This window comes from Egretta garzetta, unplaced genomic scaffold, assembly GCF_000687185.1.
Source record: "Egretta garzetta isolate BGI_Z169 unplaced genomic scaffold, ASM68718v1 scaffold415, whole genome shotgun sequence".
Classification (NCBI taxonomy): Eukaryota; Metazoa; Chordata; class Aves; order Pelecaniformes; family Ardeidae; genus Egretta; species Egretta garzetta.
This window is the reverse complement of record NW_009259686.1, coordinates 1,463,294-1,487,532: the sequence shown is the minus strand read 5'-3', so window position 1 is coordinate 1,487,532 and position 24,239 is coordinate 1,463,294. Positions and strand designations below refer to the sequence as shown.

The 24,239-nt window shown below is 37.9% G+C and overlaps 1 protein-coding gene across 1 annotated transcript in view; it reads right to left on the bottom strand.

The window, feature by feature from the left end:
- The window catches only part of AGPAT5 (1-acylglycerol-3-phosphate O-acyltransferase 5), a 61,455-nt gene that overhangs the window by 16,890 nt on the left and 20,326 nt on the right, over window positions 1–24,239 (bottom strand). Inside the window, exons 6-8 of the mRNA XM_009638765.2 lie at window positions 21,214–21,303; window positions 13,892–13,982; window positions 4,321–4,482 (exon numbers count right to left, since the gene is read on the bottom strand). Coding sequence (XP_009637060.2) covers window positions 4,321–4,482; window positions 13,892–13,982; window positions 21,214–21,303 — 343 coding nt within the window. The remainder of the gene's footprint in view (window positions 1–4,320; window positions 4,483–13,891; window positions 13,983–21,213; window positions 21,304–24,239) is intronic.

Sequence of the window (24,239 nt, the reverse complement as noted above, 5' to 3'; positions counted from 1 at the left end):
GTTTATCAGTTTATTAATTTAGGTTTTTAAGTTTTTTAACATATCTATAATCATGTGCTTGTTATCATTCTTTGGACCTTGAAAGTCAATGGATGTGATGAAATTTGGACCAGAGACCAGACCAAGACTGGTTTCTATTGCTCCAGTTTCTTTTCAGTTGTCCCGTACTTCATTGTCTAACTGGGTCCTAACAAAAGTGCGAGCATTTGGAAAAGTATAATTTCCCCTAGGGAAGTCAGGCCAGTCTGACCTCCTCAAATTATACCGATCAAAGTGATGTACGGATTTTCAGAAATGCATACATACACATGCTTTCAAAGTGTTTGTTCTGGAATTGATACACAGCAGGGTCAATAATTCTCAGGAATTCCTCTGACTTCTTTAAGACAGAGTCTACATGTACTTGCTATTTTTATTCAGTGTTTATCATTGTCACATGCTGCTATTTCACATACTCTTTCATCTGCAATGGCCAGATAAATACCATCTGGTTATGTTAAAGCCTTCAGGCAGAATAATAAAGATGTAGATGTGTACATAACGGTCTTTCAGGTGCAAGAATGACAACAGTTCCCACGTCCCACGAGACCTACCCCTTAACACCATGCAAAGCTGGATGCGAACACTTAGGACATTTGTTCAGAAAGGGGAAAACTAGGTTCTCATTCTTTCTTCCCAAGGTTATTTTGAGTTTTTACTTGATGACAGTGTAGTAAAGCAGTATCAACAAATCCAGCACAAGAGTTTCGCCCCCTCCTTTTCCCTTCTAAATAGTCCTTCCAGAATTCAGTACCTGAGAGGCACTTCAGCTGTGCCACATCATTATTTGCATCTTACTCCAGTGACCACAGATAAATACTGTCTAGCAGCATGGTCCTCCCTAAGTAGGACCACCACTTTCTCTCATTAATTATCTGGACAAACTCTCTTCAGTAGTGAGAGGGGAGAAATCTATGGGAAATCGCTATTCTTTGGAAAGGCTGCCATGTGCAGGACAAGCTTCCACTGGAAACATACCAAGATCCAAACTTGTTGAACGAAAAGGAATGAAAAATGAATAAATGGTAGGAAAAAAATTGTGTCCGCTGGTCACAACTGGATGTGAAGCAATAGCAGAAAGCAACATCCCTGTCTAAAGCTAATCTAATCTTAGTCCCTGTCTAAGACTAATCAAATTTGATGTCTTGTAAAACAAACAACTTGCAGCTGGAAAGTGCCAACAAAACATTAAAATGCGTAAATAGTGACAAAAAGTTCAAGATATTTGAAAGGATATACTATAACAATTTGCCTGCTCTAGAATGGTACCATGTTACCAGGCGTGCCTGGCATTCACTGTTCTTCTCAAAGCACTAATGCAGAAAGGACAGTGAATGTCTATTTTCCAGTTGCTTGTATACTGTATTTTGTTTTAAAACTGTTGAGCAAGTCAACATTATGATATTTAAAGCTTGCTGGACTGAAAAAAAAAAAGTCAAAAAGGATATTTACACTAAGAGTTGCATATTACGAAATTTAAAATGCAATTCATTTTTTCTTCAGAGGTTTTTTTCCCATTTACAGTTCACTAACACAATTTCTCAGATAAAGCGTGCTCGTACTACTCACAGTCACTAAAATGTTCCTTTTAACCTGCTCTGTTTACTACTGGAGACAGCGGCCAACCAAGAGCTGACCATATCCCTGGGTAAGTATGGGCTTTTCCAGGAGTGGCAGAGGCTCTTCTGAGGAATTGAGATTTATAGAACTGAAAGTAAAATGCATTTCAAAAAGCACATTATATCTGTGTGGAATTCAGATTTCATTCACATGGGAAATGTCATACTATGGGAAATATAGTCCTCAAGTAAAGTTGTGTTTATCAGAAGTTTGTTTTCCATGCAATAAATTTCAATCAGAGTTGCTACATTGAAAAAGACATGTCAACCTTATCTTTTAAAAATTACCAGGATTGCACTGCTATTTTATTCCGATGAGAAGGAAAAACAAAATTCTCATTCAGCACTGACACAAATACAAAATGTTCATATGAAATGCACACATGAAAATGAAAGTCATTTTAGTACTGTAAAAGAGCAATAATGCCAAAAAATCTCAAATGCCTAACAACACGTAATTCAATTCTTGCTGTATTATATTCCTGAACAGATCAATTGTTGGACCTCTGCATAACAAATGGTGAAATGATCTTGACCTCTTAGAACAGAAATTGTTTTTCTTCCACTTTGTGTCTGGAGAGCCTAAAAGAATGACAACTATGTTCCATACTGTAATTTATAAAGTGTCCTTAATCTACATAATTTATATTATATGGAATACATGTGACGCCACAATAGCATGGAATGCCCTGGATGGATATTTCGTTTATCTACTCTGTAATGGGTAACAACTGGTTGGCTTCACTTCATTCTGTGTTACTGCCTTTATTTTTACCCAAGGCTGAGACTGTAATTACCCCAGCCCTAACAGTAGGGGTGGCTGAAAGGCACGCCTGGACTGCCTGCTGTGGAGTCTCCAAAAGGCTGGATTCAGAGTAGCCACCCCAAACCATCTGATTACCACTTGACACCGGACACAAGAAACAGCCAACAGGGAAATTCAGTTCGTTGGTTCCCTTTCCATAATTGTATCATATTTCATGCAAACTGGAAGGTTCAATAGGTGAAGAGGTCTTATAAGGAATTTGAACATTTGCCATCTTATCATTAGGTAATGACATTTTAATAGTTTAATTAACCATCAGGCAGTGAGAAGTCCAGCATGAGAACTGTTGAAACTGCCTAATAATTAAGTCACGAAACAAGATATGCTGCAGGGAAGGGGAAACAATCCTGTTTGTTTTGAAGGGAGTCTTGAAAAGAGTTGGGTAACAGGACAAGAGGGAGGCTACCCAGTCTTCAAAGGAGTCTGTAAGAAGGTCGTAAGGTATTTAAAAAACGCCCCAAACATTCAAAACTTCAAGTAATAAAATCTGTAAAATCAACTTCAAAATAAAATTATAAATAAAAAATGTTAAATAATAAAAAGCACTTTTGATATTTAGCCATAAAAAAATGCCTGTTGGGAACAAACCGTACATAAAATAAAACCAACCCAAGACCTTACAGTACAACAGTACAAGTGTTGATTTAATACACAGCATTAACAGTTTTGTTGCTCACCTATCCAGAAGAATTTTAAACAGGGTGAAAATGTAAAGTTAGCCAATTCCAGTACCTCTAAGCAACTAGCACCTTGAAGGAGTTCATGTGAACTTTACACCACCTCAAGTTACACCTGCTAATGAAGTGACAAGGAAACAGCCACGCTACAAGCTATTTTTAGTGGAAGGAACAAGTCCCAGTGATACTGGGCCAGCTGAGGAGCAGGGAATTAACTAAGAAGTTCCCTAAAGGTCCTTCAGCCAAGATTCATCCCTTGCCCAAAAGTCTGAACAGCTCTGTGAAACTGCTGTGGTTTTTTTTTTCCCCACTTGGTATCAGTAGTGCAGAAGACTCAAAAGTACCACTTTGAGCCAAGTAGCAACTGTCGTGCACAGATATGGCTGAGTAACATATCAACTACAACTGGAAAGAAAGATGACATCTGGCCCTCCAGTGATGGTGCAGGTAAATGAATGAATTTAAAAAAAATAAATCAATCCACCACCAAGCACAGTTAAAAACCAACAAACCTTGAAGCTCTCTGTTCCAGAGTTTTCCCCAACAGAAATGCCAGAACTTATTTACTGATCAGATTACTTGAGGAACATACAACTGATTTACCCCCTTCTCTTAAGGGCTGTAAGTGGTTTCAAATACTACAGTAAGTGAAGCCCACTTGCATAAAATGCTGTTAAGTGTTCATAAGGTTACTGGGTATGTGCAGCAATTTGAAAAATTGCCAGTAAAATACCACTATTACACATTTTCCCTTTAAAATACATGCATTTCAGCAATTAGATCATATGTAGACATATGTAGCACAGCAGAGGGAAGGAGAGAGAGAATTTAGGATGATGCCAGATCCCAGTGCTAGAAGAAACATGAATGGCACCTGCTGCCTATGGCCCCAAGTTCATTTTAACTCTGAAGAGCATCTGTATGCAGACTTTGTCTACAGAAATATTCTCTGCATGGAACAGGGAAATGAAGGAGAGGGCAGGAATGTCACATTGTGAAGCCTAGTCACTGATGAACTATGCCCTACCAAGGTATGGTAAGGTGGCTGAAGCACTGTGGAAGATGATCTTCAGAGCATTACAAAGCACCTGAAGTTGGTTCTGCATATAACAAGCATATGGCTGTATGTCTAATGTATGTCTAATATACATCAACTCACCTGTCATAGATGGTGCCAGTTTTCTTTGCCCTTTGTGGTCCACAGTACCTTCATAAGCTACAGTCACATCATACACTGCATCCAGATAGTCTTTCATTGTGTCAACGGCTACGTGAGTTGCCTTCACGCGTGGCGTTAGCACATGCTTTAATATAGCAAGTCCTAGAGGAGGGAAAGAAAAAAAGAATTACAGTGTTTGAAAGGAAACTGGACTACATTCACAAAACGAACATCATGCCAAGGAACTTCAGCACCCCCACTCAAAATCACAAAAGGTTTATTTTTAATCTCAATTTTCAGTTGAGAGAACAAGCGTGTGCACGTGCACACTGCATATGCTCCACTGAGCACATGTAGAAGATGAAACAGGAATCCTAAATGATATTAGTGACAGAGAGGCTGCTCAACAAAAGAGTCCTTTTTACAGCTCCTGCTTTAGAAGCGGTGATGGTTTTAATGTGGCTCATAAGGGATGAAATATCACTTCGCTTTACTGTTTATGTTTGTCCAACTGAAGTAAAAAAAGCGCAAATTAACTGAGAAAAACTAAACACACAGGACATCACATCCTGAAATTCTGTATCAGAAACAGACTGGGTAGATGAGGCATAAGCACAGATAATTTTAAGCATGCTCCTCTGCATTTTACCTCCAAAGGACAAACCAATTTTGTCAATCCTAGTACTGTCCGACGGTAACAAAAAAGTGGTTGTCTTAAACTATACATGCTTAAACAGGATGCTACATTTCCCCAAAGCTACCATGCTATCAGAAATTTCAATATGTTTTGGTTTTTTTTCTACTACAGATTCTAGCTTTCCCTGCTTTTGCTTTCTTCTCCTAATGGGACATTCTGGGATGTTAGATATGGTTACTCTGAGGGTCCTCACTTTGGGGAATGACAGCTTCAAGACAGCTTCAGCCCAGTGCAATGACTTGCTGCTACAGAAGATGGGACATTCCACTTTATCCTTGCAGTTGTTTCCCTTACTGCTCTCTTCCGCGTGCTTGTTCCTGCTGCTAACCTCGTATTGCTCTGGTACCCCCCTCCCACCAGCTGATTCAATTCACCATCCCACCAGAAAACTAAACAGGGAGGGAGAAAATACAGGACCAAGAACCAACAGCAAGGAGGAAACCTTCTCTGTTTCCCTGTGAGCAACTTCTTACAACTGACTTGGCTACTAACAAATCCACAGTCACAGAAATCAACTGTTGTCCTTAACCATCCAGGCCAAGGCACAGAGATTGGTATGCCAAGGACACAAGAACGTCAGGGTTAACAGCACTCCACAAGTCTTAACAGGAGTATTTCATATTCATGTTTGCTTCAGCTGACCACTTCCACCTAGAGCATACTTAAGAACATACAAATACGTTGGATTTGAAAGTATAAACTTTATTCTACTTCCAGAATTTTATTATACAATGACTTTCAAAACGAGACAAACAAAAAACCCCAAAACCTTTTAATGATCTGAACACAGCCCTTCCACACTTACTTGAAAGTGCTTCTAGAAAAAAAAGCATATTATACAAAAAATGTCACTAATTTGCTATAAGAGGTTTATCTTCCTTGAAGAGGAGTAGCAGGATAAAATTGCAATTATTCCTTTCTAGCCTTATTTTTCATTGGCTTACTCTTCAGTCCATTTTTAAAGAACCATCCATTAGTGCTATTGGTTCCTCATAGAGGAAGCAGAATTTTTTCTGAAGTATTGTTGTATTGCTTCTGATATCTCTCTGCTTGCAAAACCAATTCCAAAGATGATATATTATGTCCTGATTTTGCACTGAACTTCTCTCCCTTGTTTGGCAAAGCGTACTTTGATCTAAAATTATGAAAATACCTATCAAACACTGTAAGGTAATGCTAATTTCTAAACCACTCTAACATTCTTATAGTTGAAAATTTCAGTATAAATAATTAACTTGATTTCTTTATATTTGCTAGGAATCTCCTTGTCTGAACACAGAGATAAAAGGTTATTTACTAGCACTCCTTCTGAAGTCATTGTTCTAAGCTTTACCGGCAATAGTGATAACTGTCTATGCAAAATGTTATATGGATCATGTAAATATTTTGAAGCATAACACAGTGGTAGTGTTTTCTTAGCTTGTGAACTGTTACATCAAACAGCTAATTATCTTATGTTTCCAAATGTTTACTCTGTAAATGAAGCACTGAATATTCTAGTGTTGTGTCAGCAATGATATGTGTGGACATGTCACTCAACACAACTCTTGTTGATCCAAATTCCCAAACATATTTAAAAAAACCCTGTCATTCCTTTCCTGCCCAACTCATCTTCCCCTTAACCAAAGTATTACTGTGGGGAAGTAAAATGGAAAACAGGCTTCACTGAGAACTGAATCCTCTAGACAAATTAATTTAGGTATCTAAGGCTATTTGGTGCTGAGTTTTTTGAAACCATGGCCAGTTTTGGTGATGAAGATGGTCAGTGACAATCTCTGAAGTGCAACTCTAGAATAATCCCCTCTTACTCCACATGCTACCAGTGAACTCTTGAAGGTTTAAGTACAAAAAGAGTATGCATCTAATTAAAATCAATATTAAGTCCATAATCCATTATTCAGAAACACTCCAGTGCATGACAAACATGCAGCAATAACAGGAGTTCATCACATCCTTTTAAAGAATCTATTTTATAAAAAATATTAACCATGCATTCTTGCAATTATTTGGTGATCTTTCCTAAGATCAACATAACAGAATTTAAACCCAAGTAGTTACAGTATAGTTACCTTGGCAAGCTGCCTGCATCCAATTCACAAAACACACTGTGCTTAAACTGTTTTTAATGTTGTGCAATACTAAGTTCGGACTCTCTGTCAAAGTATTTGAGGTCATGAGATTTTATTTTAAATGCCAAAGAAAACAAACTTCTTGTCTAATATGTAATACTCTACCTTAAAATGCTATAGCTTTGCTCTTCTATGTTAGCTAACTTCTAAATGATAAACAGACATAAACAAATATGAAAATAATGTGAAAATCTGAAGAAATACAGGGAGCAATGGTACTTCAAATTCAAGTCCGTTTACTAGACTATAGTAAGATGCGGAATTACTTCAGAAAGTCTGCAAGAAAACTGAACGAAATAAAGTTAAGGTTTTAGTTTGGGAAGTACAAAAGCCCAAACCATTAACATCTACAGAACTGAATTTTTTGTCTAAACACAAAAGAACAAAACCCACCAAACAGAACATCACTTATCTAACCTCCCGGGGTGAAGTTACATACATAATGGCTGAGGACAACTCAATCAAGAAGATCTCCCTTCCTCTTCCCTTCATCCAGGCCAAAAACTCAGAGCTGTTCAGTGCAGGCAGGCCATCTACAGTTTCAGACCTTGGGCTCCACTAGTCATATTTGTACCCCTGACGTGCACACACCACTTTTTTAAATGAAAACAATAAAAAATCCAGCTCTAAATTAAGAATGCCCTATGTGTATGCCATTTGCATTACCAGACTTCATGAACAAAAGTTACATGCTCACTGAAAGTGGATGTCAGAATTAGTCTGAGGGGTTTGTTTTCCCTCTATAAAACCATTACTTTGTTACTTGACAATAATACAAAAGCTGAAAGCAGGGTGAGAAAGAATTCATTGATTTCAATACCAGTTAGATCTGTCTTTCCTTATTTTTCCTTTTTCGTGTGAATGTGTGCGCAGGATTGATATTAGACTGAAAGCTTTGCTGTTAACCTGGCATGTCCCAAGTACTCGCCCAGCCCTGAGTTCCCAGCAGCCTTGTGGAATGCCCCCTGTGATCAAAGCCTTACTAATTGAAACCAGAGTCCAGAGTTACACTTACGACATATGGTGGGAGAGCTCATCCATTTGTATGTTACTATTCCATCAACTTACCTAAATAGGACTTGGCTGAAGATAGTATTAAAAAATTGCACGCTCTTGTAAAAAGTGTTTTGTTACCATGAACTAAAGTACAAGAAATGCAAGGAATCCCCTCAAGAAGAGTGTGCAGTAGTTTCTTGCCTTCCTAAACTTAATTTCCCAAGGATGACTTTTAGTAACAGAAATCCTTTCTTCATCCTAATGGTAGGTCTCTCAAATGCTACTCAGGGTATCCCCCCCTTTTTTAAAAATTATATTCTCCTTTCCACACCTCACTGTGCACTTTTACATCAAGCTTGCTTACATGAAAAGTGCGTGGAAAAAATACCACCACAAGCGATTTTCTTTAGAGACAGTTCCAAATAACATGTATGGATATTAAATACTCCAGATTGCTTTAAAATACAATCTAAAACCAATGCCAAGATCTAGAAGGGAAACATTTTCGATTAGCTCATTTGAAATACCTCTTTTTTACGTGACCTGTAAAAGCAATTTTGAGATAAGCATATCCTGCACGTACAAACGTCTTAGCAGAAAGCATGATACTAGTTAAGATAAACTTAGCATTAAAAAAAATTTATATTTGCAACGTTTGTGCATAAAAACAAGGGAGATAATAAATGAATACCTGAAATGTTTGCTTGATTAAATGACCTTTGTTAGAAATCAAACATTAATAAAAAATCCCATAAATGCTCTTCACCAGGGAAGATTGTTTTGTCTTCATTCAGCAAAAGCAAGCCAAGTTAAATCTAAAAAGCTTCTCACCCCTTTCTCTTTGACTTTTCAGAGTTAATAACATTAGGAGTGGGAGAGCTTTGGATTATTCTTATTTATTTTCAAATCTTTAAAATGCCATTTCTTAACATTTGGATAAAATTAATATCCTCCTAAAACTGAGAAGCCTGTGGTTGTCTGGAAGATTATAGAGGTCTAACTACTAGAAAATGATCAGAAATCTATACATACATATTTTGGGAACATATAAATGGAACAAATTTCATACCAGAAGCTGGTACAAAAAATAGTAATAATCATATATTTTGTGAGTTCTATAGAAATTTTGTTCTATAGTCCAGTACTATTAAAAAGACCCAGCTTTAAAAGAGTTACAGTTTGAAATAAATACATAAGAGAAAAATTACCCCTTTGAACATTGTGACAAGATTAGCGTTAAATCCCTGTGAAAATATGAGTGCCACCTACATATAATTCCCTGGACTCAGCAACTCAAGCCCACCGTATGGAAGAATTGCTGCACTTTTAAGGTGCCTAAACTAATAGATTGGAGCCTAAAAGGGGTCATCAATGTGCAAGTCAACTGAATGAATGCATCAGATTTTGAAGACGGAAATCACTTTAGCTGACTACTTCTGTACAATGGAAAACTACAGCGAACTCTAAGCTAAGATTACTGACTATAAGCTTAAATTATCAGAAGTTGGAAGGCAAAAGCTCAGAAGACAAGGGTCAAAACACATGCTGTCACATTCTTGTGTCTTCCAGAGAGGAAGAAATATTTAATTTGATTCTGAGAATCTTCCAAGATGTCCCATTAAAAACACATGAATCACTAGCCATACTGAAACATGAAGAAAGAGAGCCTGTCCTGGTAGCAATTGCTGGAATAATCTCACACAGCCACCTACTTCCCATCAGGAAAGGACAATCAGGTGTATCAGGTTCAAATCCAGCTACATGGCACATATCCCCATTGGTTTGGAACCGGGGGGTTTCATTTGCCTCCAACAGAAATGAGAAAATCTGACATCTTCATCTGATATTCTGGCAACAATGCTTACATGGTTTGCTGTAGCTGTGAAACCCCAGTAAATATTGCTTTTTTTTTTTTTTTGCTATTGCTATTTATTGCAACCTTATCAAGTTAGTGATGTCCCTGCTCACTGCAGGGGGATTGGACTAGATGACCTCGAGGGGTCCCTTCCAACCCAAAACATTCTATGATTCTATGATTCTATTTTGGCCACCAAAGATAAATACTGGATTAATTTTCTCAACTCCACCGAATTTAACTTGTTCTATGAATAACTCCTGCATTAATCCTACCACAAGTAACCAAACAACTTAGTTTTAGAGATGTAATTTTTGCTTTTGTTTTTGAACTTTGAGAAGCACATTTTTTCTTCCCCTATGTGATCAAACAAATGTATTTTGTGTTTAAAACGCTTCCTGTTCTATCCTGGGTAAGAATCTGGTCTGATTGGAATTTTCTGCCACTTGTAAAATGCGTAGAAATGAGTAATCTTCGGTTTCTGAGGGTACTAGCATTACCCCTAGATGACAACATCCTCTATTCATCACCATAAAACCAGTACTCCTGGAAGTAAGCAACTTTCTGTATCTCACTGAATACAATTGTGGACAGAAGTTACAATAGTGTTCAAATTAATTAGAATAGAGTTTTGCTGTGTCAAATCTATCAGTGCTGAAGGCTGATACACACGTGTCAGTCTCCAACATGAAAACCATGAATACTAATGCCCTAATTTTATCAATTTTACCTCTAGATGTTTTTGGCATTCTTTGATTTTAATAAACAAAAACCTGGCAGTAAATTCAACTTGAACTTGCAAGGTAGTTAATGAGAAATTTGAAAGATTTGGATTTAATGTTTTGCTGTATTATAATACCCTTTACTTCTTTCTAAAAGTAGTAAGAAAGTACACAGTCCTATTCCTTCCCTAGAAGTTTCTCTGCTTTAGAGCCTTCAGTCTCAACTTATTCCTACCCATGTCTACCCAGATCTGTTGGAGCTACCCTGTGTGTTTGATTTACCTGTGTTTCAGGAAAAGGAAAACCATCTGCTCTTGCTAGGAGTCAAAATTTTGTGTAGAACCCAAGTCCTATGGCAGAACAAACTGTAACATGATGTATTATCAGTATTTAAAAAAAGTTGCCTGTCCTTCAAGGGTGACCTCAGTCACCTTTAAATTCTTTTGCTGTTTGATATCTTTCCATCCTCTTCATAGATAGATAAGATTTACTTATATATTCATATCAATGAGGAAAGACATAATAGTGGAAACCAGCAATGTCAAAATATTCTTTTGGCTATCAAGCTAAGCCTTTTTTTTTTTTTTTTTTTTAAATTTCTTGTTGTTGAACTGACCAATTATAAAGAGGCGGCAACTGTGTCCAAAACTGGTGTTTACTTAAAAAGAACATTAAGATGTGAGATGCAGATCATCAGCTGGTCACACAAAGACCAGGTAATTAAGTTCAGCCCAATAATGCTGCTTAAACCAGCGAACCTTCTCTAGAAGAGAATCCAGCCCATGGAGAGTAAAAGTAAGCACAAATCCCACAAAACCCTGTCATACTTCCTCTCTGCAAGACTACTAAAACATATACACACACTTATGTCAAAAACAGTATTTCAGACAGCATGATAAACATGAGTTATGGCTGTGCTCTAGGAATAGCTTTGGTATCTTTGGGTATATCTCTGGTACTAACATCGATTTGAAGTATAATTCTTCTTAATTTTTCCAGTATAACACTTGTACTATTTCTCAACATAAAATTGTGAAAAAATATAGGAAAAAAAATCATTATAAAGCTTGCATTTCAAGGAATAAAACAAATGAAAAAATTGCCCTATGTGTTTGTAAAGTGAACACTGAAGCACTGTGCTCTGTAAGAAATATACTAAGACAACAAGACTAAATGATCAGACTTCTTTATACCCCCACAAGCAATGAAGTGCAAATTTTAAACTGTAAGTTACAGTAAACCCTCATTACTCTGACTGGCAGAACTACTGGGTACTACTACCTTTCCTAAAACTGCAGGAAATAAGAAGCCTCCAGGATCTTTTAGACAAGCATGCAAATGAGCATTTTTAGTTCAACTCAGCCATGTCACGTAACAGCCCTTGCATGCTTACAAGGAGCGTGGACAAGCATTGAATTTACACACCACCAACTGGCGAGGCGCTTGGTCACAGCTCCCATACTGCAGCCCCAGCATGCGTCCAGCAGCCGGGACCGTGGTGGCACTGGGGCTGCGGGGTGGAAGCCACAAGCTGGGGCCAGCACCACTGCACAGCAGCATGGGGGGACCCTGGGGGGTTGTCATCATCTCCTGCTGGTGGCCATGCGGAGTTCCCCATTCTTGCAACCCCCGAGGTAATGGTGTGTACCTCATGGCTCTTAGGCACCAGAGTAGTTTGGTCTGCAGCTTTCGGTGTCAGCCATCCCTGCTTCTCAGCATGGTTGTACAAGGGATGCTCTAATTCAAGTGAATACCAATCTTTGCACGAACATGCAGGGAAGCAGGATCCCATGCACAGTGCTTCCCATTCTCTCCATAGAAAAAGTTGAAGAGAGACCAACAACAAAAGAATTTAGCAGTGAGGAAAAGCAGATCAAGAGGATTATGCACTAGAATTGGAGATGCTTTTTGTTTAATAAATATTTGCCTTGAGAGTTTTTAAAAGGAGTAACCCTTACAAAATAAGATCAGACCAATACTGGTGAGAAAAGCACTAGAAGAAACAAACAGGTGATTTGAAAGCACAAAAGCAATGTTTTACTGTTTTGCAGACTGTAATTAGGAGGTTTATTAAAATAATTAATGATGAGAGCCCTTTCTCTTCCCTGAAAAAGGAGGAGAGAGGAAAAAAGCCCTATCAAACACCCCCTCTGAACTCCCAAAGAACCGCTGATCTAAATGAAACATTTGACTTTCATTTCCGACAGGAAACTGAAGCGATGAATAAATACGTTATGACTTAAGCTCTCCTGCTCATACACGCAAACAAATTCCAGTCTTCCCAAGGAGGAGAAGAAAAGCATATATCCTTTTGGACAAGAGTTAACAATACTTAATAGCTTGATGATATCAACAGGCTGATTCACAGACTTGTGAATTCATTTCAGTGTGTAACAGAAATGAATTTACCAGACCTATTTGTTATTCTTTGTTTACCTTCAGAGTGAATTATTTCACTTTTGGTCAACAGGAAAAAACAAAACCAGGAAGCATGCTCACTGAACTGTTGGACTTAGAAGTTTACGTGTATTGTGCATATGATGTGAGAAAAAAAAAAAAAAATCAAAAAGCTTGGGACCCTTAGATTTTTTGCAAGCCCTTCCAAAGATGAAGTAATTCCATCTGCGGTTATAGAGACAACGCCAACAATCAAAGCGACTACAGAATAAAGTTCAACCAAGGAAGGGTGAGACTGGAAGGTAAGAGACCAAAAAGCCATGGTAGTACTAACAGTAATTAAAAACGAAGTGATGGAAGATTTTTTAAGGCACAGCAATCTCTATGCAAAATATTCTTTATATTGAGTAACAACTGTAATTGGAGTTACAACTTTAACTTAGAGAGAACAGTGCCCTGATCAGTGTAGGATCTTATGTCCCTGAAAAAGCAAGAAGTGTCCATAAATACACAGACAGAAACTAAAGGAGCTTTCTTGAGAATCAATACTCTTGCTCAATGTGATTAGTATGAAATGTCTGTATATAAGTTACTCTCATCTTACTCTGTGGTGAGAGAAACACTGGCTTATGCTATTCTAACCCTTAAGTATCAACCAGGCAGGCTTGACAGTCCAGTTAAGGTGAGATCATCTTCATATTATACAACAATTTTATAGAATAACATATGCTAACACCACAACAAAAGAATTATTTCAAAACTTTTTTTTGCTTACCTTCCTTTTCAGCAAATGATTGACTATCTGCAATGACTTTTGGTATTTCTGGATTGTAACGAGTCCCCTCTGGAAAAATCACTAAATACATCTGTGGGATTAAAAAAAGAAAAAAACCAGACAAGTTCTTAGAAAAAATATAAGCCAATTCCTTTTACAGACATTATCATCACTTTATAGGTCCATATTGTATTTAGTTCACGCCATCAATTACTGTAAGGATCCAAAGAAAATCAGAATACTTGAGCTAAATTTTTTTAGCTGTAAGAAACTTACTGTTCAAGGTTCAAAATAATTTTCTTGAAATGTACCCCACAGAACGTTGCTCATTGCCAAGGTGATTTAGGAAGGGAGATAGTCAACAGAAGTGAGCAAATCAGAAGCAGCTGATAGCAACAAGAGTATCAGTTTTGTTATGTAGGATAAGAGGAGATTTTGAGAAGACAGTCAAATATGTCACAGATGACCTAAATTATGTTTTTTTCTTTAATACTGATCTTGCATCTAGTCTTTCCTTAAACTAAGATATAACTTAATTCCAATCATAATCAGAAATACTATTAATTGAAATTATGATAGATCAGCTACTTTATGTGCCTTTATGCATCTCACTGTATTAGATACTAAATATATTATGAACTTAAACTCATAGCTTAGCATAATTTCAACTTTCAAGTCACATTCCTTTAAGCATGCATGTCTGCAAGGTTAGATTTCCCAATTAGTTCGCTTGCCTATTCTGCAAGAACTGTCTATGGGTTCTCAAATCATTACACAGGTAAAGGTTGCCTGAGTATCCGCATAGCTGAGGGTAAAATTATGCACCTGAATAGAAGCAGTTAAATATGATGAATTTTCCATCTGCTTTTGAAACAGAACACAGGTTTCCATCTCTTTTGTGTGTGTGTGTGTGTCTTGCATAATCTCCTACATACAAAATTGATGCAAAACATTACTTAAGCAGTGAAAATTTCATATTGGGGGCTCATCTGCAGAAGAGAAGGCTACGGCCACAAACGGTAACTAGCATGGAGTTGAACATGCCACATTCACAGTAAAACCATGCTTACTGTGCCTAGACCAACTACTTAATTTGCTATCTTTGCAGAAATGAGTTTCAAGAAATATTTGAAAGAAAAAGAGATAGTGGATTTACAAAACAGTCCAAGGAGGATTATCAGCGAGTACAGGAAGACACTGACAAGTGGGAGTGCACATCCTGGAAAGATGCAAAGTTAAATAAAAACTGAGAAAGAAACACATAAGAATATGACTGTGCTTCCGGCCCATAAAACATCAGAGTATGCTGGCATTTGCATTTAATGATTGCAGAACAGCTAGAGAAAAGGCTAAATGCAGAAAGACAGGACCCAGCAAGCAAACTCTCCAGGATCACCCCACAGTGAGTAAGGTTGAAAGATGTGCTAAAATGCAGAGGAGGGAAGAAGCCTGGGAACTGTGCCAGCAGTGCATCCAGTGAACCAGTGAATCCAGCAGGAGATCAAGGAGAACTGAGTACATAGCCTAGAATCTGGCAAAAACCAACATTAAGAATGGCAGACCCAGCATCAGTAGGGTGGAGTAAAGAGGGCTAGAGGGAAGTCTGTACTTGTCATGGCATGTTTGGGGAGGAGGAGAACTGGAAGACCGCGGAGGCAGCTGAAGTCCAAGAGTGTTCAAGAACTCGCAGAAACCCAAGATGCATACAGATTTGGTGGAGAAAGAACAAAAAGAAAATGTGTTTAAGAGGCAATGTGCTTACTTTTTTATAACATGACAATAGCATAAAGCACAGGAATCCTTAGACCCAACTGCAGTCCATACTTCCCCCAGTCATGTACAGGTTTCATCTACAAAGTACACTGTTGAGATACTTAAGTGACTAAGTAAAACTTTTTGGAGTTAGCTGCAAAGGGCACAATATTCAAATCCAGATGCATTTTTTTTTCATAAATGTACTTATATTCATAATTCGAATCCTTAAAATGGTACTTCAAGATGAGGTTACTTCCCTCCCTCCCCATTAAAGACCGAATGCTCAGCTCCAAAGGGTAATACAGTGGCTGTAACAAGTAGTAAGTGACAGAGCAAAGAAAGTGAAGTGCACAGGACAGAAATACCACTCTTGGTACAGAGGTCAGCACTTAACAACATTGCCGGTCTTCAAAGCAGATAATCAGCCACAGAAAGCTGATTACACAACAGAGAATAGTACCTACTTACTCCAGTCCTATGTGTGTAATACAAAGCAGGGGTTGAAATTATATTTTAATTATTCTTGTAAACTTCTAAAACACAAGTGGCTGAACAGGTTTGTTGACCAGAATCTGGGTATCTCTGAATTGAAAGCATACCAACAAGACAGAGAAGTGGCCTTTGCTTTAAATTCAGTATATATAAACGTAATATATAACTCATTAGGACTACCTTGCCTCAGAAAAATTCATACATGTAAATAGATGTCCTACTTATACTCACATACAGTACTGCACAAGACAAAGATATTCTGCCAGTGTGATTCAGCCTACCACACCTACTGGTATGGCCGCCTTTTCTCTTCTCCCACCATGGGCAGCAGAAGCTAAATCCTTAAGCACTATTGCCAAAGATTATAAGAACTGTAAATCTCTAAGATTTTAATAATTAAATAAGCTCCCCTGAACTTGGATTAAAAACTGTTCAGTTGTAGGAGCATTTTAATTGCCTAGAAACACTAGCTGCAGTGAAGGGATTTTTTAATACAGAATCTTTCATTTAGGGCAATTAGCTAAAAGTTACGCACTTTATCGCAGTGACTCCAAAATACAGTGCTTGTGTTCAAAATGGCATAGAAAATTTCATGTTACCGTAGTTCCTTATTCACCGATATACCACTTTTAACCCAAGCAGAGTAGGTCCCTATGTTCAGTTACATGGTACTTTCATGCCTGTTTCTGTGTAATGGGTGGGTGTCAATACCCTTGCTATCTCTCATCGATTTGAAAGCTTCAAGGAATGGATGAGGATTAATTTAGTAGAACCTTACTGATTCTTGCTGGCGCCAGAAAACCAGAAAAGAGGCAGGAGTTACCCAACAGAACAGTAGTTGTAACTACTGCCTAAAGATATCTTGCATTTACTATGCTGTTCTGGGTGGGTGACATGGGGAAAACAAATATTTTTATGTACAAAGTTCAAAATTATATTAAACTATGCATTTGCTTAGTTTTAATATTATTATTGCACCCTGACAACTAGACAGATTCATATCTGAATCCATTTAGACCACTGCCTAGAAGATACGCTTCTGGTGAATTCGATGAGAAACATTAACACTCAGATCAGTAACTGAATAAGACATGGCATGAGAAAGCGTATCTGGTATAACTGGAACAAATACCAAAGGTGATGTGGGGAAAGCAGGCAAGGACATCCAGGATTTACAAAGCAAGTTGTCAGGGATTTGCAAATTAGTAACTATATGACAAAATAATTACATTAAGCCTGATAGCAGTTGTATTAATGTATCTGTCCCCTCCAGGTTTTTACTGTTTGATTGACACTGCTTCACATGACAAAGATTTATTCCGTGACTGAATGAATGACAGGAACAAAACACATAGTGACCAGCTAAATACTGGCTGTACTGGGTTAAATTCCACATCTCAGAATGCAGATTTCCCACTCTCGATGCATGATAAAAAGAAACCTAAGTTACATTTTCAGTTATCAAACTGAATAGTTTGCTGTTCAGAAGAGTTAACTTTCTTTATAAAACAAGCAGATTGAGTATATCAAGTATCGGCTGGATATGTTGTTACATTGAGAAATGTGTTTATCTTGTTATGGCTTACACTAAAACAACATTAACACAAAAGTGTCCTTCAAACCGTGTGACAGTCTCTGCTCTCACAACAAGACATAAGACTGCAATTTGTTAACATCAGCCAGATTTTCTGCAATTTTAAACAAAATCATGTTTTCAACTGAGTTGTGCCAGTAAGAGGCCCGGTAATGAACCATTGGAGTGTATAATTCAATGACAGTTTGAGAAGCGTAATAATTTCCAGAAAGAAATAAGAAAATTTATTAGTTCAAGAGCTCCACTAAGAAAACACAGGTGCAACAGCATTTCAGTCTCGCCTCAGAGTTTTGTGCTTGTCTAATATTGCTGTGCTGCATCTGGGAAGAAGGGTGGACCAACTGCGAACAGGAACAGAAAAAGGGGCTGTTTAAGGCAGGCAGGTGGGCAGAAGTCGTAAGACAGGGCGAGAGAGGAGCATCATGCAGTCCACTGTCCCTACACAAAACAAAGCGTACCAGATCACTAATCCAGTTCTACAGTGAATGTAGAGGCCAAGAGGCAGCCTTCTATTTCCTGTCCGCATTCTACCTCCAATTTACTTTTCATTAAAAAAAAAAAAAAAAAAAAAAGCCAAAAAACCCCACATGACACGAGGCAGTAAAACAACTAAAAGCCTTGCTATGCTAACAAGAACAGTTCTGCCTTCCTACACGTCTTCAGTTTCTTAATGGCAACAGGGACGGCTCCAGGCGGACTGACCATTAATCATTTGGATTCTTTTGTTTAAACTGTATGTGGAGAGAAACTGTAAATAACAAAGTGACCCTTAACACAGATTCCCGTCCATCTCCTCTCTATTGCCATATAATTCTTTCCTCGGCAGCTGAAAGGCAAGCTTTTCTCTGACACTGCATTAAAGAAGGAACTCCACCACGTTCGCCCAGAATGACCAAGCAACAACAGCTGCTCACTAAACCGAGGAAAAGCCCACCCTCAGCTGCAGCATCCAGTGCATAAATTTTCATAAAAATTCCAGAGCAGTAAATTAATTATTTTCACATTAAGCTGATGAGTTTAGGGCATTCTTGCTTAACTGATTAAAATGTCTTCATTTTAAAAGCGATATGGTTGCTCATGAATGTCACGCTACGTTGCGGAACTGCAAAGTTTCTTCATGAATAATGCAATAAGGACACAGGTTATCACGTTCTTCTCCCAGTAGAAACTGTAGGTTAAAGGGCATTTACAGCATCTACATTTAAATTCTCAGACAAAATGGATTATAGAAAATTTAGTCTTCCCTCAAATGACAACTCAATGGTCAGTGTCTTTTACCCCAGCAGATGCAAACATTTGTCTCCATAAACAGGCTTTCGACAGCTTTGGTTTTGTAAAACTTGAATGTCACTCCCTATATGGTCTGACTGAAAAGAGATTTAAAACAGAATGCATTTCTGCAGCAGTTACACTTATTTCTCTTCTATACTGCTACCCTAGATAATGCAACGAAAATGACCACAGCTGCCTAGTAAGCACATCCAGGTTCTATGCCCACGTCCACCACCACCAAACTTCCAGACAGCCAAATTACACCTAAAACCAAATGTACTCAAGTGGTCTGAAATTCATTTGGCGTTAGCTTCAATAAGTTACATATAGGTTTTCAATCCACAAACAACTGAGGAAAAAAACACATTCTGGATTTATTTCATTCATTAGTCACATGTAGACATCCACCATAGAAAGCAGAATCCATAGCAGATGTAGCTTTGAAGAAAAGCTTTATGCTTAAACCTCCCCTTACATTCCAATTGAGCTAAAATCACACACTAGCCTGTACAGGCAGTTTACAGCACTGGAGTAATGCTGAACATCATTTGCAGGTTTCCAGAAAGATGGAGAATTAGATGAATTTCTATGCATATCTTCCTAAGACTGTATTTAAAAAAAAAAAGTCCACATTTTTATCAAGCAGACAAATTTAATGCAGAGTTCGAATCAAGACTCTTACATAATTAAAACTTTATTATTACAACAAACCCTTGCATTTTAGGGGGTGCAAAGGGAAGCCAGAAAGCCAGAGTCAACCAGAAGCTGCCTCTTTGGCTAGCAAGAAATCCATGGGTCTATGCAGGAAAACACCCTCCATCCAGACTAACTAAAGCAAAGTTAACCACCACTCTGCAGGGGAAGCAATTGCTTAGGGGGATGACTACAAAGATGTTTCATACATCCTGCAATTTGTCTTTGCTTATTCCATTACACTGTGAGTTTTAAAGAAAGTAGAATCTTTGCCACTGACATACAGAAAATAACTTGACACTATGCGGCCTCTTCACATCCCAGGACCCTCCCTGGTAATGCAGGCACAAGTTACCGCTATTGAATGTGGCCACCTTCTCCATGTGGACAACATTACATTAGACATTGGACAGGAAAAGTTTAGTTGTCGTAATGTATTTCTGGCCTTTGTAACTTATATGCTAAAAACTGGAAGTAGATCCACTTTCTTACCTTAACTAAAACAAAATACCCCCCTGTTCATGCTAAATCTTACCTCAAGACAAAATGAGTTTGAGCACTGTCTTAAACAGGGACATTTTACAGATTTAAGCATCTCAGTGAGCGTAAAGCCAGTTCACTTTTTCAACACAGACACATGCACAAACATAAACACACTATCTCCAAAAAATAAAAACAAGTAAGAAGACTATTATGAAGGTCAAAACAACCTATGCGTTCCTTTTACCCAAGCCTCAGTGGGTAAAGGTTTGCCACTTAGTATTTGGAGTGGCAAGCCCTAATCACATCATTTTAAGCAAAATGAAAGTGTAACTGTTCTATATCAAGGCTTGCTGAGTTGGTTTTCTTAAGTCTAGCCAAAAAGGCAGAAAACATTTCAATGCACAGCAAGTAATGGAAGCGAATCACAGTGATTCTAACCACTGAGCCACAAACCATACAGGGAGTCATGAGAAAAGTCACTTGGCACTAACAATCATTCTTCAAATAGAAAATTATCAAGAGGGTTTTTTTTTTCTCCTCCTCCAGGCATAGCAGACAAACTTAGTTCTAAGATGTCACTGCCATTAAAAATGATTGATCATTGGGATGGCCAATTAAAATTTGGTAAGAATGGTTCTTGAGTTTCAGAAGATCAAACAACTGGTATTCCACAAAAATACCAGTCTCTGACAAGCATACAGTAGTCAAAATGTTGTCTTTTGAAACACAGGGAACACCAACAGTGATTTCTCAAGGAAGGTGTTAAAGCTTATGTTTTAAGATTTAGTCCAGATCCCCCCTGCCCTCTACAGACAGAATCATGTAGTTCGTATAGTTCATAAAGGACTAGTCAAATTTTCCTAAGTTTAATTAGACTGTCACTCTAATCACAGAAAGTAGCTGTGAAAATACAGAAAGAACACAAATCCCTGATTACCATCTTGTAGTTTGTAGGTATCAGGAATGGCAGTAAGTCTTTGCCGTTAAAAAAAGTCAAAGAAATGAGAAGGGGAGAAGGAAAGTATAGTCTTACCGGAGTCTCATTTTTCACATGGGCCCGCAACTTCTCTCTCATTTCTTTTTCATTGAATTTGGCACTTCTTTTTACATAGAGTCCTCCATGCTAACAGAGAAAAAAAAAAAAAAGTATTAAATATTTAAGTAGTTTAAGGTAGAATAGTTGATAGAAGAACAAACAAGATGACAGTGACAAGTCACCTTTATGACTCACGATGCAAATCGCCCACAAGACGTTTTCTCCTAGGAAGAAAGCACCTGAAACTAAGTTTACATTTGCACATGCTTAAGTTCACAAAATCTGTTTAAATAAAGATCAGATCTAAAAATAAAAATAAAAATTATAAGACACCTGAAGTGTCTTGTTTAAAGGTGTTAAATAATTAACCGGATGATGGCATTGGAACCCACCCCAGGGATCTATCTATTCCTGACAACACTGACAAGCCACTTAAGTTGCGTATCAAGGGAAAAATCACACAGCTGAAGTTACTAACATACAAGTACTTATAGGCTCACGTTTTCAATTTTACGTGCCCATTATTAAATAGTGACTAATGGAAATACTGGCATTACAAGTATTGTACCTACACATACAAAATTTATGAGTAGCACAAAAGTAACTAGCACAGGTCTTGGAAACTTTTATGCACTTTACAAGAAAATCAAACTTTTAATAAAGAAGTTATATACTGAAATAACAATTGAATAAGCAACGCAAAATCTTTAGAAGGCAGAGGATTTTATAAAAGTATTTTTACTGAAAATCGTATAAAAAGCTAGACCGTTCCCTGGAAAAGATTAATTTCAGAACTTGTTCCACACAATTTCTCACAAAAACTTCAGTAAAAGGGCTATGGCAAAGCACACACAAAGGAAGAGGGTTATAAAGATATAAAATTTGCCTCATCATTTCCCTCTTCCACTACTTTGCTTTATCTGCAGCATAGCTACAAGAGGATGTAAACAAACAGAGTCCAAAATGAACTACTGATACAATGGAAGTATGAAAAAACAAAAAAAAAGTTTCAAAATAACAGAATTTCATTTTTAAGGTACATTACTTCCATGGGTTTTCCAAGTGATTCCCTGACTTAGTAACTTACTCTTTTCTTCCCACCCTGACTGTTGGCATTAGGATTTGTCACACGATCTCTGCCCGTTTACGGTTTTACACACTCTTAACAGAAAGGTGACAGTAAGATTAAAACTACTAAGAGCTGAACCTCATTCAAATGTCTTATCTCGGGAAAAGATATAGTACATTGTAGAAACAGGGGTGGTGGTGTATGTGTGGGGAGCTATAATTTTATTTGCATGGCATGGACAGGAATAAAGTTTGAGGGGTAAGGAAAAGCAGGCAGAAGAGGCGGTTATGCAAAGCGCTTTCAGCCTTTGCTTTTCATGGCATGGAAAGACGGCCGTGCAGCTGCTTAGCTAGTGGTATCTGACGTGACTTTTAAGTTGTTCTCCAAAAGCTGCAGCGAAAAGGAACAGCAAGTCAATAGTACATTAACTCCATATTAAATATTCTGTCTTAACATTATTGTCTGTGGTTCCCTTCCAAGGTGAAGTAGCCAGCTGCGACACTCAGCTGTGCTGCTGTGGCTGGCAGGGGATCAAAACTAAGAACAGAACCCCCCAGCCCACCGACCCTGGCCTTCAGCAGGCTGGAGCATCGTATCAGCACCACCCCACAAGCAGCTTACCAGTCGCGGATAGATAACAGCATGAACAGAAAAACAGTTGTGCAGCAGAGAGCCACATGTTATCTACACGTTCCACGTGCAAGACCATTTTTAAGATCTGATGCCACTGAAGGAAAGTAGAAGTCTTATTCTGTACAGTGACACTCACCACAACTGCTTTCAGGAAGGGCAAACTTGGTTTAGTATGAGAAATAATGCATCTACTATACAAGACTTCCATGTAATTGGTAAGTCATCATTCTGTGTGAGCTCAGCTAGGTCAGGCTTTGATAAAGGAGGGAAGGCTGGAATCAAAGTCATCCCGTATTTATCAAATTACTAACCAGCTGCAGTAAAGTGGGAAAATACTGAACTGCCTTTTCCTTGTTTAATTTGTGAACTTGGAGAAATCAAGTTGCTATTGTACAGTTTGCCTGGGGACACCACAACACCAAAGACAGGTTTGGTGTCCCCACCTCAGACTTTTTAATGTTCAGAAATAGATTTGTATTTCTTAAGTAAATACGAGTATATAGTCACGTAATGTGAGAACAGACAAATTACATATTGTAAGATCACCATTCGCTGCATACAACCCAACTACATAAATACATCAGCTCCCCTATGGTGCAGGGTTACAAAGCTAGAGAGGCAAGATGCCATACTAGCTAAGTATTTGGCTGAAATTCAGTCACAACCAAAAGGTTGCACAAGCTGATGCTGAATAACAGAAAAGACAAAGTGCTACAAAGTCAAGCAAACTCTAGGATATCAAAAATATTCATCAAAATTACATCCCAGCCTCACCATGTGGTATAAGATGAATAGGAGCTATCTGCATTTTGGTGGAGAAAGATAGGGCAAAAAAAATTTCAGATCCACCCAAAAATAAAAAAGCCAGTTTTATGAAAAGAATTAGCTCTACCTAATAAATCAAACCTGGAACACAACAGGTTAATTTAAGTGGTTCTTTCCTTTTCTTGTATTAGATAGCTGCCTCAAAGAAGAATGCTAGTTATGCAATTGTATATAGCTCAAATTCCCCAATTTGTATTACATTTCCTTTTCAGTAAGAGATCAAATATATGAATGCTTTTCAAAACAGATTTCTGGAAGTAATGTTTTTAAGGTTATAATTTTTTTCCGCTGCACTTTAAAAGCCCCTCTCTCAGTCAACAATAGATTATGTTTACAAATATACTTCCTTTGTGCCTGAATTGCGCTCTCCTGGACATCCAGACCACGTTTATTTCCAAACAGGATGTTTACCTGAGGTAGGGAATATGAATTCCGTGAGCATGGCGTAATTACGTGGCTCTGGAAACTTTTAGTGGAGTGTAAATGACATCACTGA